This window comes from Rhinoderma darwinii, chromosome 1 (assembly GCF_050947455.1).
Source record: "Rhinoderma darwinii isolate aRhiDar2 chromosome 1, aRhiDar2.hap1, whole genome shotgun sequence".
In the NCBI taxonomy this organism is placed as follows: Eukaryota; Metazoa; Chordata; class Amphibia; order Anura; family Rhinodermatidae; genus Rhinoderma; species Rhinoderma darwinii.
In genome coordinates this window covers 479,281,845-479,297,243 of record NC_134687.1, presented here as the reverse complement: position 1 = coordinate 479,297,243, position 15,399 = coordinate 479,281,845, and the positions used below count along the sequence as shown (strand labels likewise).

The 15,399-nt window shown below is 40.9% G+C and overlaps 1 protein-coding gene across 1 annotated transcript in view; it reads left to right on the top strand.

The window, feature by feature from the left end:
* The window catches only part of LRRC43 (leucine rich repeat containing 43), a 74,922-nt gene extending 59,740 nt beyond the window's left edge, over nucleotides 1–15,182 (top strand). The window contains exons 9-12 of the mRNA XM_075854706.1: nucleotides 5,135–5,230; nucleotides 10,504–10,701; nucleotides 11,287–11,368; nucleotides 14,811–15,182. Coding sequence (XP_075710821.1) covers nucleotides 5,135–5,230; nucleotides 10,504–10,701; nucleotides 11,287–11,368; nucleotides 14,811–14,914 — 480 coding nt within the window. The 3' untranslated portion in view covers nucleotides 14,915–15,182. The remainder of the gene's footprint in view (nucleotides 1–5,134; nucleotides 5,231–10,503; nucleotides 10,702–11,286; nucleotides 11,369–14,810) is intronic.
* The last annotated feature ends 217 nt before the right edge of the window (nucleotides 15,183–15,399 follow it).

Below are 15,399 nucleotides of genomic sequence, written 5' to 3'. Positions count from 1 at the left end.
TTTAACACGCTGGCGCTGTGAGGTGATTAAAGGTGATGTTACAATTACTGTAAGCAGCACAAAAGATGTTACTGTGATCTGGGAAGGTTATCAGTGGACTAATAGATCAATGCGCTAATAAACTAGGGTAAATCAAAATGAGCAGATTCATGATAGGCATTGCAAATTAGGGTATGTGCACACACACTAATTACGTCCGTAATTGACGGACGTATTTCGGCCGCAAGTACCGGACCGAACACAGTGCAGGGAGCCGGGCTCCTAGCATCATAGTTATATACGATGCTAGGAGTCCCTGCCGCTCTGCAGGACAACTGTCTCGTACTGTAATCATGTTTTCAGTACGGGACAGTAGTTCCACGGAGAGGCAGGGACTCCTAGTAGCATCGTACATATGTATGATGCTAGGAGCCCGGCTTCCTGCACTGAGTTCGGTCCACTACTTGCGGCCGAAATACGTCCGTAAATTACGGACGTAATTAGTGTGTGTGCACATACCCTTAGTATACAAGTATACACGCTGAAATACCAGAGATATACGCGCAAAGGTGTACCAGAACGGCATAGTAAGAATGCCATTTATGTCAGACAGCGATATAAGTAGTATACAGAATAATACAATAATATCTATGGATAGATAAAAGGTATGAGATATTACACTCATCGGGCTTAGTAGAGACCAAGCATTCAGAGTCAGTTGCTATCAAAGTGACTCATAAAGAAACGCAGTGAGTTATAATTGATCAAAATATTCAAACCGCCGCTATGTCGCTTACCAAGCTGTAGCCTGGGGGGTACCTGAAGCAAATACTAAGTATGATTGATAGTAGTATATTCATATAAGAAATGTGGATAGTAAGGCAGATTATAAAGAGTTTAATGACTACATTGTCAGTACAGTACCAGAATAATCACACAAACTGAAGTATAGTTCCAGTGTTTGGGTAACGTGTAGGATTCACAGAAAAGCAGCAAACGTAAATCCCTCATTGAGGCCTCCTGGGCTGAGAGATCCAAGGCGATGGATCCAACGTGCCTCCTCCTGTAACAACTTGCGGTCAAGGTTACCTGCTCTAGGGCCAAGTTTGACTTGCGTAATGCCCCAGAATTTCAAGGAGCGAATGTCCCCATCATGTACAAGACGGATGTGCCTAGACAGTGGTGTATCCTCTTTTTGGTTTATAGTGCTTAGATGTTTAGAAATTCTCCTCAGAGGAGAATTTCTAAACATCTAAGCACTATAAACCAAAAAGAGGATACACCAAGTAACCGCAAGTTGTTACAGGAGGAGGCACGTTGGATCCATCGCCTTGGATCTCTCAGCCCAGGAGGCCTCAATGAGGGATTTACGTTTGCTGCTTTTCTGTGAATCCTACACGTTACCCAAACACTGGAACTATACTTCAGTTTGTGTGATTATTCTGGTACTGTACTGACAATGTAGTCATTAAACTCTTTATAATCTGCCTTACTATCCACATTTCTTATATGAATATACTACTATCAATCATACTTAGTATTTGCTTCAGGTACCCCCCAGGCTACAGCTTGGTAAGCGACATAGCGGCGGTTTGAATATTTTGATCAATTATAACTCACTGCGTTTCTTTATGAGTCACTTTGATAGCAACTGACTCTGAATGCTTGGTCTCTACTAAGCCCGATGAGTGTAATATCTCATACCTTTTATCTATCCATAGATATTATTGTATTATTCTGTATACTACTTATATCGCTGTCTGACATAAATGGCATTCTTACTATGCCGTTCTGGTACACCTTTGCGCGTATATCTCTGGTATTTCAGCGTGTATACTTGTATACTAAGGGTATGTGCACACACACTAATTACGTCCGTAATTTACGGACGTATTTCGGCCGCAAGTAGTGGACCGAACTCAGTGCAGGAAGCCGGGCTCCTAGCATCATACATATGTACGATGCTACTAGGAGTCCCTGCCTCTCCGTGGAACTACTGTCCCGTACTGAAAACATGATTACAGTACGAGACAGTTGTCCTGCAGAGCGGCAGGGACTCCTAGCATCGTATATAACTATGATGCTAGGAGCCCGGCTCCCTGCACTGTGTTCGGTCCGGTACTTGCGGCCGAAATACGTCCGTCAATTACGGACGTAATTAGTGTGTGTGCACATACCCTAATTTGCAATGCCTATCATGAATCTGCTCATTTTGATTTACCCTAGTTTATTAGCGCATTGATCTATTAGTCCACTGATAACCTTCCCAGATCACAGTAACATCTTTTGTGCTGCTTACAGTAATTGTAACATCACCTTTAATCACCTCACAGCGCCAGCGTGTTAAATTTTACTATTATTGTTTCACTCTGTTCACATTGTGCGTTTGTGCACCGTTTTACAAACTCTCTAGTAAACTTTTTTTTTTATTTTTTTTTAAAATAAAATTGTATTATTATTGTATCACTCTGTTCACATTGTGCGTTTGTGCACCGTTTTACAAATTCTCCAGTAAACCTTTTTTTTTTTTTTGCATAGTAGCAGTGTCCCGATACTGTGTATAGCGATTATCTTGCTGTCCGGCATATACGGCATTCTGATTCAGTCATGCCAGTACACCAGTGTGTCTGTCTCCGTGTGTAGACTCGTACACTTATCTACAGTGTCCATGATAACTCTGCCTATTATGTCTTTCTACCCTATAAACGTATTGATCTATAAGCCCACTAATAACTTCTTTAGATCATAGTAATATTGTTGTGCCGCTCACAGCAACTATAATATCGTCTTTAATCAGGGCACAGCGTTTGTACCTAGAATGGTACTATTACTAATCACATTCGTTACTATCCCATCACTTTCCTCACTTTGTGCCTCTGTGCACTTATCTATAAACTCATCGGTGACCTCTTTCTTGTATTATAGTAATGTTATAATTATATGTACAGCGATTACCATCAAGCAGCCTGGTGTGCTTGTGCACTTGAGTGCTGTTCATTGGTGGCATCTAACTAGTAAGTGATTGGTGGCAGAATCTGTCAATCAACGGAGGAGGAGGCTCGGTCCTCTATTCCTCCTTGGATAGGCTATCGACTGATTGTGGACACATGTTCAGCTAGTTGCAGTGAATACTTAATGAGACTGACACCGCCGCTCGCTGTCATTGGCCCCGATACCCCTGAGGACGCTACATCGTAGCGAAACATGTCGGGGGGGCTTCTACCTTTATTTTAATAATTGTCCTATTGACACCTTTGGATCTAACTAATAACTAGCGCTCTGTGGTTGTGGTACTTAACCCTTTCTAGACAGAGCTCTTACGTCTGGCACTGTGCTAATTGCTGTCAGAAATGGACATTAACTTTTAAATTTCATGTCTGTCCTTGTTGCAAATTGAATAAAGACTTTTTTATTTTATTTTTACTCTTTAATAATGGTTGGAAAACAGGGCTTATTTCTGCCGGCAGGCAGCCTTTTTTGAATTTAACTGTTGCACGCCCACCAACTATTGAGGTCCGCTCCATTGTATTTTTTGCTTATTGTGAATAGGCTTATTCTGTGCGGCAACAAAATAATACACTTCTGCTGGCCCTCTGTACACTAAGCAGGCCATGGCAGTCAGCGTGTATACTGATGTTGTGAGAGACTATAATGGAATGAGCACCTCCACAGCTCCCTGTAGAGGCTTGTGTGGAACAAAAACACAATCCTCGATTGCTTAGGGTATGTGCACACGATGAGAGGCTTTTATGTCTGAAAAGACAGACTGTTTTCAGGAGAAAACAGCTGCCTCGTTTCAGACGTAAAAGCTCCTCCTCGCATTATGCGAGGCGTCTGTGACGCTCGTAAATCTTGAGCTGCTCTTCATTGACTTCAATGAAGAACGGCTCAAATTATGTTGCAAAAAAGTGCCCTGCACTTCTTTGCCGAGGCAGTCAATTTACGTGTCGTGATTTGACAGCTGTCAAACGACGACGCGTAAATTACAGGTCGTCTGCACAGTACGTCGGCAAACCCATTCAAATGAATGGGCAGATGTTTGCCGATGTATTGTAGCCCTATTTTCAGGCGTAAATCGAGGCATAATACGCCTCGTTTACGCCTGAAAATAGGTTGTGTGAACCCAGCCTAAAGGTCAGCTTCACATGAGTGTAATATGGGCACATTTTGCACCTGCGTTACAGTGAAAAATCCTGTCCGACTCTGGGTCGAATAATGATAAGATTGACAAAAAACAAAGTAGTGTAAAGTGTTACCACCGCTGAGGCTTGCAATGGTTGAAACGAGATCTATGTTTACACGTTTAACATAAATTATTTATACCAGCCGAGGATAATCTAATTAGAAAATGGCCATAGAGGGAAAAAAAACCTACTGTATCAGGTAAAGTAAGGCTCTGTTCACACCACATCAGAGCCCAACGTCAGAGGTATATGTCGAGAGGATCTCACACTATAGAGGTAGGCTGCGACATATCCCGTTGTATAAGCATACAGTGGGATAAGTCGGTAAGGCGGGGTTCACACGAGCACATTAACGTCCGTAATGGACGGACGTATTTCGGCCGGAAGTCCCGGACCGAACTCAGTGCAGGGAGCCGGGCTCCTAGCATCATAGTTATGTACGATGCTAGGAGTCCCTGCCTCTCTGCAGGACAACTGTCCCGTACTGTAATCATGTTTTCAGTGCGGGACAGTAGTTCCACGGAGAGGCAGGGACTCCTAGCGTCGTACATAACTATGATGCTAGGAGCCCGTCCATTACGGACGTTAATGTGCTCGTGTAAACCCAGCCTAATAGGCTCCCACTGTAAAAAAACAAACTTATCTACAGCACAGTGTACGTTTATTTTACTGTATAACTTTGTATGGAATAGTGCCGTCTAATTCACTATTCCATACCGCAAAAAAAGTAGTACACCAACACATACCAGACCCAGCTTATGCCGATGGGACGCTCTCTTGGTATACGCCGAGTGAATGGGGTCCTATGGTTATGTTCGGCCAGTGTATATGCTGGGATGGTTAAATTATCATCCTTTATACATAGTGGCAACATATTACATAATGCGAAGGTATTTATTAACAATAATTTTGTCTAGTTTTTGTTACTTCTGCAATATTGCTACTCACGCACAAATCCATGTTTCCCTTAGACCCTCTCCTGGCCCAAAGATCCAGAGGAGAACACTATTGTATCAAAGCTTGACAAAAAACGTGGTGAAAAGGACAAGGCCAGAAGTAGTTCTAAGGTAACTTTGGTTTAAGACTTGTCAAACTGAACAGCAAATGTTACAATGCAGTCACTAAGCCCAGTGGTAAAAAATAAAAATAAAAAGGTCTATGCACTTCATGGGTGATTAGATCAGTGATGGGCAACTGGCAACACCAGGACTGCATGGCCTTGGATGCTCAGCTTGTGGCACATGACTCCTCACTTCCGTTTGCATGCAATGAGCTGTACACTCTGCAGTACTCTGCTGCCCTGCTCATCTTCATACCTGTCCCTAAGCCCGAATGGTAACATGGTAAATGATAAGGCTGGGTTCACACGACCACATTAACGTCCGTAATGGACGGACGTATTTCGGCCGGAAGTCCCGGACCGAACTCAGTGCAGGGAGCCGGGCTCCTAGCATCATAGTTATGTACGATGCTAGGAGTCCCTGCCTCTCCGTGGAACTACTGTCCCGTACTGAAAACATGATTACAGTACGGGACAGTTGTCCTGCAGAGAGGCAGGGACTCCTAGCATCGTACATAACTATGATGCTAGGAGCCCGGCTCCCTGCACTGTGTTCGGTCCGGGACTTGCGGCCGAAATACGTCCGTCAATTACGGACGTAATTAGTGTGTGTGCACATACCCTTACAATGATCTGAACTGTTCTTTTTTTTTGGTACTAAAGGAGTTTTTGTAATACATACTCTCATGGCATATTTATAGGATCTTATAGATGCCATAAGACCTAGAGCACTGTGAGGTGACACTTTAAGGTGGTCAGGCACACGCAGGGAATTTTGGGATAGATAAGTAATTTCAGGTGGAAAAACAAAGACTACACAAAGACAACACATGAAGTTACTACATTTTTAACCCCTTAAGGACACAGCCAATTTTTTCAAATCTGACATCACTTTATATGGTAGTAACTCTGGAATGCTTTTATGTATCCAATTGATTCTGAGATTGTTTCTCGTGACACAGTGTACTTTGTTTGTGGTATAATTTGGTCGATATTCAGTGTTTATTTGTGAAAAACCCCAAAATTCAGAGAAAATGTGCAAAAATTGGCATTTTTCTGAATTTAAATGTATTGGCTTGTAAAACAGATAGTAATACCACACAATATAGTTACTAGTTAATATTTCCCGTATGTCTACTTTATGTTTGCATTGTTTTTTTTAAAAGTCCTTTTATTTTGCTAGGAAGTTACAAGGCTTAGAACTTAGCAGCAATTTCTCACATTTTCAAGAAAATTTCAAAAGGCTATTTTTTCAGAGACTAGTTCAGTTCTGAAGTGGCTTTGAGGGCCTTATATATTAGAAAGTCCCTATAAATCACCCCATTTTAAAAATTAGACCCCTCAAAGCATTCAAAACCGCATTTAGAAAGTTTCTTAACCTTTTAGGCGTTTCACAGGAATTAAAGCAAAGTAGAGGGGAAATTTACAATTTTCATTTTTTTTGCCAAAATTCATTTCTAATACATTTTCGTCTTTAACACAGAAAGTTTTATCAGAGAAATGCAACTCAATATTTATTGCCCAGAGTCTGCAGTTTTTAGAAATATCCCACATGTGGCCCCAGTGCGCTACTGGACTGAAGCACATGCCTCAGAAGCAAAGGAGCACCTAGTGGATTTTGGGGCCGCCTTTTTTTAGAATATATTTTAGGCACCATGTCCGGTTTGAAGAGGTCTTGTGGTGGCAAAACAGTGGAAACCCCCCAAAAGTGACCCCATTTTGGAAAGTACACCCCTCAAGAAATTTATCTAGCGGTATAGTTAGAATTTTGACCCCACAGTTTCTTCACTAAACTTATTGGAATTAGTCTGTAAAAATGAAAATCTACATTTTTACAAGGAATAAATGAGAAAAAGCACCCCAACATTTGTAAAGCATCTTCTTCCGATTATGGAAATGCCCCATATGTGGTAATAAACTGCTATTTGGACCCACGACAGGGCTTACAAGGGAAGGAGCACCATTTCGATTTTGGAGAGCAGATTTTGCTGTAATAGTTTTCAGTGCCATGTCGTGTTTGCAATGCCCTGGAGGGACCAAAACAGCGGAAACCCCCAAAAGTGACCCATTTTGGAAACTACACTCCTCAAGGAATATTTCTAGGGGTATAGTTAGCATTTTGACCCCACACGGTTTTTGCAGAATTTATGGGAATTATGCCGTGAAATTGAAAATCTAAATTTTTTTCTGATTAAAAAGTAGTCTTAGCTCATATTTTTTCATTTTTACAATAGATAAAGGAGAAAAAGCACCCAACATTTGTAAAGCAAACTCTTCTGAGCACAGCAATACCCCATATGTGGTAATAAACTGCTGTGTGGACACACGGCAGGGCGGAGAAAGGACAGAGAGCCATTTGATTTTTGGAGCTCAAGCTTTGCTGGAATGGTTTGCGGCGCCATGTTACATTTGCAAAGCCACTGAGGGGCCAAAATAGTGCAAACCCCGCAAAAGTGACCCCATTTGGGAAACTACACCCCTCGTGGAATTTATCTAGTGGTATAAGTGAGCATTTTGACCCCACTGTTTTTTTGTTGAATTTATTGAAATTAGGCAGTGAAAATGAAAATCGACATTCTTTCCACTAAAATTTTAGAAATTTTTTCATTTTCACAAGGAATAAAGGTCAAAAAGCGCCCCAACAATTGTAAAGCAATTTCTCCTGAGTACGGCAATACCCCATAAGTGGTCATAAACTGCGGTTTGGACACACGGCTCAGAATGGCAGGAGTGCTTCTTGGCATGTAGATTTTGGTTGATTGTATTTTGGGTGAAATTTCGTATTTTCAGAGCCCCTGAGGTACCAGTACAGTAGAAACCCCTGAGAAGTGACTTCAGTTTGGAAACTATACCCCTCAGGGTAATCATCTCGGGATGTAGTGAGCATTTTGATCCCACAGGTGTTTCATAGATTGTATTAGAATGAGGCACTGAAAAGAAAAATTTTTTTTTTTCCCCCAAAAATGTGTCATTTTTAAGGGGTGTAGTGAGCATTTTGACCACACAGTTTTGTTTTTTTTATTAGAAATTAATGCTCAGTGGATGGTGCAAAGTCAAAATCGCAAATTTCCACAGGTATATGCCATTTTAGTGCACAATATGTTGTGCCCAGTTTGTGCCACTGAAGACAAATGCCTTAAACTGTTAAGTGGGTTCTCCCGGGTATGGTGATGCCATATATGTGGACGTAAACTGCAGTTTGGGCACGCTGCAGGGCTCAGAAGGGAGGGAGCGCCATTTGGCTTTTGGAGCGCAGATTTTGTTTAGTGGTAGTTTGGTTTGGGGTTTTGCTGGTATTTCAGTTTTTAATGTGGGGGCATATGTAATCTGTGTGGGGTACATCAGGGCATAATAAGAGGGTATAATAATGGGGTAAATAAATAATAATTCATAGATATGTGGCCGATGTCGCACTGATAAATGGTGCCCGATCTGATCCGCTTTTGGAACACTGCACATTTTGCATCGCCATATTCAGAGAGCCAGGCCTTTTTTATTTTTTCTCCACCAAAGCGGTGTGAGGGCTTATTTGTTGCGGGACAATCTGTAGATTTCATTGGTAACATTTTGGGGTACATGCGATTTTTTTTTGATCACTTTTTTCATTTTTTGGCAAGCATGTTGTTTTTATTCTTTTTTTTATTTTTTTTTACGGTGTTCGCCATGAGCTATGAATGACCATTTTACTTTATTCTGTGGGTCGGTACGATTACGGTGATGCCATACTGTATGTATATAGTTTTTCTTATGTTGTGCAGCGTCTTCACAATAAAATCACTTTTGTTTCAAATAATTAATTTTTTGTGTCACCATATTCTGAGAGCCATAACTTTTTTTTATTTTTCCGTCAAAAAAGCTTTGGGAGGGTTTGTATTTTGCGGGATGGACTGTAGTTTTTAATGTTATAATTTCAGGGGAAACATGCAACTTTAAGATTCCCTTTGTTTATTCTGATTTCGGAAGGGGTAGTGACTAAAAAACAGAGATTCTGTAATTTGTAAAAAAAAAATTATTACGGTGTTGTGTGGGTAAAATAGCGTGATATTTTTATAGTTCGGGTCGTTACGGACGTGGTGATACCACATATGAATACTTTTTTTTTTAATGTTTTCTGTTTTTTCCTATAATAAAATACTTATGGGAAAAAAGACTGTTATAGTGTTTAACGTGAAACGTTTATTTTTTTATACTTTAAAACATTTTTATTAACTTGTTTTAACTTTTTTTTTGTCCCACTAGGGGACAGGCATGAAACCCTGATCGCTATTCTAATACACTGCACTACTTACATAGTGCAGTGTATTATAGCTGTCAGCTTTTCACTGACCGCAAGCCTATTAGACCTCGCCTCCCGGCGGGGTCTAATAGGCTTCCGTACTAGGAAGCCATTGTTAGGCTATGATTGCCATAGCAACCATCAGCACCCCCGCGGGTGCCGATAGTTGGCATTAGCAACCATAGGGTGCGATCTAACCACCTAGATGCAGCGATAGCCTAGCTCCGGTCCTGGCCATTACAGCGGGGTGTCGGACAGCCGATACCCGGCGATGATGGCGCTGGCTCAGCTTCTGAGCCAGCGCCATCACATACACATTCTCATCTAGCTGTGATTGGTCAGTTTGCTGTGACCAGTAACTGACCAGTCACAGCAATCGCCGGCTGGGGACGTTCTGTCACCCTGTCCTTTGACAGGGTGACCGTTTTTAGTCAGGACGCACCGGTACGTCCCAGTGCCTTAAAGCACTGCAATACAGGATGTACCGGTGCGTCCTGGTGCGGTAAGGGGTTAAACATATATTATGAAAGGCCTGGGACTATCATCACCATACAAAGGAAGTAGTGTCATCACAGAAATGGAGGGGCCTTCAGTTAGGATGTAGGGACGGTAATACCATTTATATCTCGAAGGCCCTTTTACACGGGCCAATGATCGTGCAAATGAGTGTTCATCGATCATTGCCCGGTGTAAACAATCAGCTCCTGAACGAGCAAACGCTCCTTCATCGGCTGATCGGATCGTTTATGCAGCAGAAAACATTATCGTTGTCGGCCGCCCATCTCCCTGTGTAAACAGAGAGATGTACTGCAGACATGAAGGAAATGACATTACTGATCATTTCTCCTTGTAAAAGGAGCAAACGAGCGCCAATCAACGAGCTGTCTTGTTGATCGGCGCTCATTTTACGGCCAACCGCTACAGAGCTGTCAATATCAGCAGGTAATTAAAAAACACAAAGGTGTTTTGGATATTACTTTGGAATGTCATTTGTTTTGTTCCAGGGAAGTAAAACTGATGGAAAGAGTAAGAAGAAAAATGAAAATCTGCTTGAACTTCGTCATGATCCCCCAATTGTCAAGACACTTGGATCTGCTATCGTGCCCTTAAAAAATCTTGTCTCAGGAGAGACGCAAATAATTGCTATTTGTAACTTGGAGCCATTTTACAACAACATAGAACAGCAGCATGCAGACGACAAGGTGAGGCAATCATAAGTCATTTTTCTACTGTAGTAGTTTAGCTTATCTGGAAATTCTTCATATATCACTAGGTTCTTATTAAAGAAGCTCAGGTTGTATATGTATATGTATATGTTCTTTGAATTTACCCTTGCCAATATGAGTAGTTGATTTTATGTGGGGTACTTCTAATCATGATTTATCTACCCCTTGGAGGTTTGCTTGGACCAGGCTATTGTGTTTTGGTGTTACTTGAATATATATACTGAAACCAAGTATATGTGTGACTTCCTGCGTCTTTATCATGTTTTACTTTGTTATATATTCTAATAAAATTGAGCTATATTATAAATACATATTGACCTTATGTTTGAGTCACTACAATCACTATAAATATGTTAGGGATACCCAAATGTTTTTCATTTTTTTCAACAATGTTTTTATTGAACATTTTCATTTTTTTCAACCAAGGGTACAGAAGGGGGGGGGGGGGTTCGAGGGGTGTACAAGGTAAGGAACTTGATGAGGCTGTCATATTTACATTTTTCATTTCTTCTTGTATAGGCAACTGTAATTCTTGTGAAACTAACTATGCTTTTATTTCAGAACCAAGGGAACAGCAACAAAACCACCGAGCGTAAGCCAAAAAGTGGTAGGGAAAATGCAGAAACATCTCGATCTTCATCAGGTACCTTGGATTTTTTTTATTAGACTGCTGTATTAACAAGAAGTCGTATTGGTTTATATTACAGAATTGCTTAAAAATATATTAAAAAAATGCAACGTTTCCATAAATGCTGTAAAACATAATGAAGAGCATCTATAAGGTGCTCATGGTATAGTTCTACAATGGGTGCTATTGCTGTTTTGGAAGTGCTTGTGATGTTTGCTAATAATTCTGTCTACTGGCCTATTTGTCAAGAGGCACCATGTAGTCATGGCCTTGGCTCCTGTGTGCCAAAAGGAGTTGCAGCTGTGACCACATGGTGCCTCTTGGCCAGGAACTGTTTATCGAATAAGGCTTGTTCTTTTTAACGACATCCCGAACAGGAGTTTGGACCTTAAAGCACAATACCATGAGCATCTTATAGATACTCTTTATTAAAGGGATCTGTCTAATGACGGATTCCCTTTTTGAACCTTGGTTTGGAGCCAACTGCATAATTTTATTATGAAGTTGTATAACTAGAGAAGTCCATTCATGGCATAGTCTGTCTTTGACAGAATACAGCCAGTTGTGAGTTCTGTAGGCAGTACATTTTGGGCAGAGGACAGAAGGGTTGTAATTATTATCGATAGGAAAGGGAGCAATTTTAATAATACATTACATTAATTAACTACTATTTTTTGCAGTTTCCTAATATAAAAAGTAGACCTTGATCATACAGCACATTTAAATGCAGTTGTTTTTTATTTGCCAAATCCAGGAGTGGATCCTAATCATAGGAAGCGTATAAAGGAAATAATTCACCTTTTCTACTTTGTTGGATCCAATCCTCATTCTGTCTTTTGTGTGAACAAGGCCTAAAAGTTTAAAGGCTAACTGTCATTTTACTATTATTACTAATGACAACTTCTTGAAAATGAATGGGGAGTTGTCACAGGCCCATCTGTCTTAAAATCCTCATTGAGAATTGTGTTGTGATCATGTTCACTGCTGGCTTCTCTGCCCATAACATTGTTAAAAGGGATTTTCCCATCTTGGACATTTATGGCATATCCACAGGATATCCCATAAATGTCTGATAGATGCAGGTCCCACCTCTGGGACTCGTACCCTTCTATAGTACAGGTCTCCCTGACCCCCGTCCTACCTTCTCTTGCTGCTCTCCGGCCACTGAATGACAAGGTGTTCAGGAGTAGAGAAACAGCTGAGCTACAATGTTTCTGTGACTTCCAGAGAAGTGGCCGCCTCACCAGGCAGGAACGGGGTGAGGAAGGTGCGGGTTCCAGAGGTGGCACCCACACCTATCAGACTACTGCTTTAAGACTATGCCCAAATTTTAAATGGTATTCACTATGTTTACTACCCTACGCCAATAGTCCTGGAGATTAGGACAATGTCACATCATATGGAGTAAGTCCCACTGAGAAGTTTTACATCTCTGCCAAAATGGTGAGTCCCATAGCTGTATTTTGTATAAAAATACTGGAGTTTTATATACTCTGTGGCAAGTAAAAAAAGAGTCATGCGATGTTCTTCATTTACTGAGAATTTCGGTTTTGTCTGAAGAATGTCGTTTGTCATCTCTATAGGTCCTAAATCACCTTCCCATTTTTCTTTTCTTGTGAGATGGGAATTTATCAAGGAATTGGAGCAGGGGGCTTTCGTAGAGAAGAGAGATTAAACCATGAAGTGATACCAGCAGCGGTGTAACGATCATGGCTGCAGGGGTGCGACCAGGCCCGGAGAGCAAAGCGGGCCTACTTCGGATCTCGTCTGGCAGCGTGTGCTGCGCTACATACAAGGTCCTGACGCTGGGTAACGTCAGGACGTTAAATGTGGCACAGCACACAAAGTCCTGATGCTGGGGGGCTGATCTATGGAGGTCCGATAGTGGGGGGTCAAATTGGAGGGGTGAGCCCAACACGGGGCCTTGTACTCCTGGCTACGCCCTTGGGTATCACTTTTCCTGACCAGATCCATTATACTATCATCAGTGATTAGGCACATGTTCGAGATTCAACATCAAAAGCATGAAGTAATTGAAGGTATTTATAAAATTGGGCATGTAAGAAGGCAAACTCTATTTGTATCTGAGCAAATTAGAAGTCCTTGTAACTTGACAGGATGTGCTATGCGGCTCATTCCAGTCCATCTCAAGGCTTCATATCCCGAAAAGATATTTAAGTCAGGGAGCCAAACGGTGTCCCAGATAATAGTAAATTGTGTACAACCATCTATTCCTTGCAGAATTCTGATACACAACCATAATGTATGCATAACATATAGAGTGGATGACTTTTTCGTTTGTTGTTTAAACATGTTAGCGTCTAACACCTCGTATAATGAGTCTGTTGTCAAATAATGTAAAAGTATAGTAGCGCTAGAGTCTATATCGCCTTCTCTTTCCCACCCTCTCAGATGTTGTAGTTGGGCTGCCAAATAATATATCAGAGAATTTGGAAACACCAAGCCCCCTTTACCTTGTTGTAAGTTCTCCAATTTAATGGCGCATGACCACTACCCCAATGAGATATTTAAAAAGGTTATCTGGGTTCTGATTTTTTTTGCTAATGATTGAAAATGAACAAAAGAAGCAGTAGTCGCCTATCCTTTTCCCCGACGATCCAGCGTTGATGCTCCAGAGGCAATCCCGGTGATTGTTTACATGCAAGTAAATTGTGACCACTGCAGCCAGAGGGCTAAGCGGTGACCAATCCTATTTCTGGCATAATTCTAGGGGAAAGGATAAGTGAGTACTCTTTCTTTTGCTAATTTATAAAATTTTTCAGCCATTAGCAAAGTTTTCATAACCCAGATAACCCCTTTTAAAATGTATTAGCTTTGTAGAAAAAGAATTGTGGGAGACAAATACGAGCATATATGTAGTAACTATAATAAGTGTGGCATCCAAACCATCTTGAGGAGATTGGTTCTACCCACTGATATAATTTGTGCCACGCCTCCGATTTTAGTATAGATCGGGCCAGCAGAGGAATCAAATTTATTTTCACATATTTAGATTCCATCTGGGTTCACACTATGCATTTTTTTTTTGGTTGATGAACTCCTATTGAGAGACATGAGCATCTACCAAAAAAACACTTGTTAAAAATGCAACAAAAATGCACAGTGGGAACCCAGCCTCATAGATATGTGTACGTTTGGGTTCCCACAGTGCAGATTTGCTGCAGATTTTGCATATGGCTTTTTTAGCCAGAACCAGGAACGGAACCTAAACAGAAGAAATATATAAAGAAAGGTCTTATAGGTCTCCTCTCTTGGATCCAATTCTGTTTTGGCTAAAAAAAACGCATGCAAAATCTGCAGCAAATCTGACCTGTGGGAACCTAACCAAAGTGTGCAGTCACACGTTTTATGTCGTTTTATATTTGGAGATAATTGATCTATGCTTTATGTGGTATTGTTATCAGCTTCATCCCATTTCGTTTTTTTTGTTAAACAGGAAAAGTTAAACTGAAAAATTCTGAAATGAAACCGACAGAAAAGGAGCTCCGTCCCCCTGTAGTGGCTCTAACTGTAGGGATTGAAGTCCAGCTCGTGTGCTAAAAGTTGTTTGCGGTTTATCAGGAATGTGGCTTCTGACAACACACGATTATTTACTGTGTCACAGTTCCTATGTTAATAGGTTTGAGTTGCATAATGTGCACAAATGCCAACAATTTTGTCAAATTCTGAATATACTGTAAAATACTGTTGTCTTTGCGCCCATTTTAGTGCTATACTGTATTTTAGAGATTTGTCTCAGCAGTGATGAGCTGCACAAAATATACTCCTCCTTTTTTCCTAAATGAGAATCAACCCCTGCCATTTAATGTTCCCTATAAATCAATATTTTAGAATGCAAAAATGTAAAAATTTTTATGATTAAATTCCGTAACAATTTCATGATACAGAATGGACTATGTATATACTTTAAATCCTATAGCATGACAAAATATTTTTAGATTTTTTTGCACAGTTTGACAGGAGAATTAGGGTATGTTCACACGCAGAGTTTTCAGGCGTATTGCAGGGCGTCACCGCCTCGAAAT